This window comes from Watersipora subatra, chromosome 7 (assembly GCF_963576615.1).
Source record: "Watersipora subatra chromosome 7, tzWatSuba1.1, whole genome shotgun sequence".
In the NCBI taxonomy this organism is placed as follows: Eukaryota; Metazoa; Bryozoa; class Gymnolaemata; order Cheilostomatida; family Watersiporidae; genus Watersipora; species Watersipora subatra.
In genome coordinates, this window is record NC_088714.1 from 2682674 (window position 1) to 2686875 (window position 4202).

Genomic DNA, 4202 nt, shown 5'->3' on the forward strand with positions numbered 1-4202 from the left:
CAAGTTCAATAAATATTTCTCTCTTCTTGTTTTAAAACCAAACTGCCCTATGCTTTAAACAGGATTTTAAGTGTAGTAAATACTTTTTGTTGCTCCCGTAAAACTGTCATATAAGAACATCAAAAGACGAAGCATGGAACCGGCTTAATTAAGAAAACCTACTAATCACAAGCAAACTTCAAGTAACAAAGTACTGCAAAAAAGACTAGACAAGTTTACCAGCTCTCTGAATATTTCATCATCGCTCTGTTTAGATGGAGAAGAAATAGCCTTTTTCAATTCCTCGGGTATCGAAGGAGCAGAAAGCGGAATGTCCATGTTGCCAAAATCCAATTACTGTCGTCTCAGAAGCTGCATTTTATCCTGCAACAGAATTTTGTTGGTCAACATAAAACTTCATATAACGTAGTACTAGTTAATATGCCCATTAGACTTATAATATTAAATATTTTAGATATTCACTTACTCCGAGCTTTTTATGATATTCCCAAAGGCTCCGCTGAATGGATGTAGCCGACGAGTTCTTGATTGAGGCAAAAGTGCGTCGTCGAAAACAAATGTATCTGACTCACCTTATTGTATATCATTTGTGATTTTTTTTTTCTTTAACAACTCTATTTCTTTTTCCATAGAATCACATTTTTGTCAGAGAACATTTGGTCTCCTTTATAAATTGAATATTTGCAGCATTCCCTGTGTTTGTAGGTTTCTTGGGAATTGTAACTTCCGTTCTCTTAAATCCAAGAGCTCGTCATTTAATAATTGCCTATTTTTATTACAATCATAGAATAAACATAAGTTTTTCATCGAAAGTTTTTCTTCACATTTGTGATACGTTCACAGGAAAGGCCCGCGAGTGAATAATGAACTCCGGTTATCTCTCAGCCGAGCTATGCAAGCTTCCGCCCTATGAGCAACAATTTACCCATCTCGTGAATAGCTCGATCGTTATTGATACATGTATAGCTTTCATAAATAAAAGGGCTGTCCGCTCTCGTAACAACCCGAACGTTTGTCTATCAGCATACCAAGAATCATTCAAATACTAGGCACTGGTGGACGAAGAAACCAAAAATTTTACGTAGAACAGTATATTAGCTGCATAAAGAACAACATGTAATGAATAGATAAAAAAACAATTAGCATGCGAAAATGCATGATATGCCTGCATGCAATTAAATGAATACCGTTATGTGTGCTTATGGAGGAATCGCGTAATGGATGCTTGTTCTGCATCCACACATACATTGGTGTTGAATTTGTTTTCTCATTTTATTCTATCTTTGACGGTTTAGTTTTTGTGCTTTTTCTTAAGTTGTATGTACTAGTTGATTAGTATTGGTTTAGACTTCAGACACCAGAGAAAGTGCAATGCTATAACTAATACCTATATTTACTAGTAAATGGTATATCTTTATTTCTGCAAGTTCAATATATTAAATATACAAACTAAAGAAATTTGTTAGTTTGGATAATACGTAGGATGAGTTTGTTATGAATAAGTAGGATGAGTTTGTTATGAGTAAATAGGACGAGTTTGTTATGGGTAAGTAGGATGAGTTTGTTATGGGCAAGTAGGGTGAGTTTGTTATGGGCAAGTAGGGTGAGTTTGTTATGGGTAAGTCGGATGAGTTTGTTATGAGTAAGTAGGGTGAGTATGTTATGGGTAAGTAGAGTGAGTTTTTTATGGGTAAGTAGGGTGAGTTTGTTATTGGTAAGTAGGGTGAGTTTGTTATGGGTAAGTAGGGTCAGTTTGTTATGGGTAAGGTGAAGTAAATTGTACTAGCCAAGGATAGACGACTCCCAACTCAAAAACGAGTTCACGCAAACTCGATAAATCAATGAACAGTTTCGTGGGGAGCCGGTAAACAGACTCGAGGGCGAACCGATAAACAGACTCGAGGGCGAGCCGATAAACAGACTCGATGGTGAGCCGATAAACAGACTCGATGGTGAGCCAATAAACAGACTCGTGGGTGAGCTGATAAACAGACTCGAGAGTGAGCCGATAAACAGATTCGTGGGTGACTCGATAAACAGACTCAAGAGTGAGCCGATAAACTGACTCGATGGTGAGCCAATAAACAGATTCGTGGGTCAGCCGACAAACAGACTCGATAGTGAGCCGATAAACAGACTCGTGGGTGAGCCGATAAACAGACTTGTGGGTGAGCCCATAAACAGACTCGTGGGTGAGCCGATAAACAGACTCGTGGGTGAGCCGATAAACAGACTCAAGGGCGAGCCAATAAACAGACTCGATGGTGTCTTTTTTTAACTGTTACACCCTAGTAAGCCAAGCGCAATAATTCTTGATGTTCGGTCAATAGCACTTATAGTGAATGCAGCTATGATACGCTGGCTAATATCACAATGCTAAAGTCAGAAACAGTGACAAGAATTTTATACACTATTTGCTTTTGAAAATCAAGCAGAGCTATTGTAAAGAACGCAGTATCTTTATTGGTGTTATATCTCACAGCACCAAGCAGTAACACAACAGCAATGACAAAACTGAAAGGTTATATAGCAAACCAAGGGAAAAATCTACAGTTGATTGGCTGCACAATGATTAGGTCAACCGTTGCCACAATAAAGTATTTCGAATACAAAAATGATGATATTTGTCACTAATCACGCAATATGAGTATTAATAATTTTTTGAGTATTTATATAGTAACATGCAAATCTTAAAACAACGGGGCCAACAATATAGTAATAAATTGTTAACATAAAAATTTGCTAATATTAAACATACATATAATATTATACTACAACGAACATGTATTAAACGAGCGCATTATAATTGACTGCTCAGATTTGAATAAACGGCGATAAATTCAGAGAACTCTATTACGCACGTTAGCAGTCTATAAATATGAGTACCGGACTGATAGTCACTTCATTAGTTCCTCTCTCCCATCTCAGCTCTCCTCGGGGCCACCATTCCATCCAAAAAGCTCTGTCCTGTGGTGACAATGGTGGGAATTCCGTGTCATACTTACCGCCAACCTTTTTTATTACAAGGGTAAGTTTGCTTTGGGTAAGTAGGGTGAGTTTGTTATGGGTAAGTAGGGCGAGTTTGTTATGGGTAAGTAGGGTGAGTTTGTTATGGGTAAATCGGGTGGGTTTGTTATGGGTAAGTAAGGCGAGTTTGTTATGGGTAAGTAAGACGAGTTTGTTATGGGTAGGTAGGGTGAGTTTGTTGTGGGCAAGTAAGGTGAGTTTGTTATGGGTAAGTCGGGTGAGTTTGTTATGGGCAAGTAAGGTGAGTTTGTTATGGGTAAGTAGGGTGAGTTTGTTATGGGCAAGTAGGGTGAGTTTGTTATGGGTAAGTCGGGTGAGTTTGTTATGGGTAAGTAAGGCGAGTTTGTTATGGGTAAGTAAGGCGAGTTTGTTATGGGTAAGTAGGACGAGTTTGTTATGGGTAGGTAGGGTGAGTTTGTTATGAGTAAGTAGGGCGAGTTTGTTGAGTAAGTAGGGTGAGGTGGTTATGAGTAAGGTGATTCAGTTTTGAGTAATATGTAGGGAAGTTTGTTATATTAGATTTGTTGGGGTGGGATCCTTAGACATGAGCCCTATCTAAAGAACTCTCCTTGCACCATTAAATATATTTTAGTCAAAGTATTTGAATATACCAATGGCTACACCAAACACCCATAAAAGGCAACAATTTCCAGTTCCCATTGCCTTTTTGGTCATCTGAGGCTGACAGATCTGCAAAGAACTGGGCAGAGCATGAACAGCCGGTCATATAAGGCTGTGATATTTTTGACTATTTTATCCATTTTTCACTATTATTATTTTTAAGTTTTATTAGTTTTTATATATAACATATTTAACTTGTAGAAATAAAAATGTATTCTTTACTAATAAATATTGGTTTAATTACAGCTTTGCATGTTCACTAGTATCTGAGTCAATACTATCAACTAGTTCATACAACCTAAAAAAAGGCACACAAACTAAACATAGTTAAAAATAGAATAAGATGACAAAGCAAACTCAACACATGTTTCTTCTAACAACACACATAACAGCACGTTACTGCTGCCACTCCATCGAAAAGATGGCCTTGTTATTGAGGTCATATACATGTAGATAGTACCATCAAAAAATAGAGACAACAAATAAACACGTAGATTATCACAATGGAATACAGTAATTGCAGGCTAAGTTTAGAATCTGCAGCATGTTGGTGA

The 4202-nt window shown here is 37.4% G+C and overlaps 1 protein-coding gene across 1 annotated transcript in view; it reads right to left on the reverse strand.

Annotated features, from left to right (window-relative positions):
• The window catches only part of LOC137399468 (leucine-rich repeat-containing protein 9-like), a 37730-nt gene extending 37378 nt beyond the window's left edge, over positions 1-352 (reverse strand). The window contains exon 1 of the mRNA XM_068085598.1: positions 220-352. Coding sequence (XP_067941699.1) covers positions 220-318 — 99 coding nt within the window. The 5' untranslated portion in view covers positions 319-352. The remainder of the gene's footprint in view (positions 1-219) is intronic.
• Between the last annotated feature and the right edge of the window lie 3850 nt (positions 353-4202).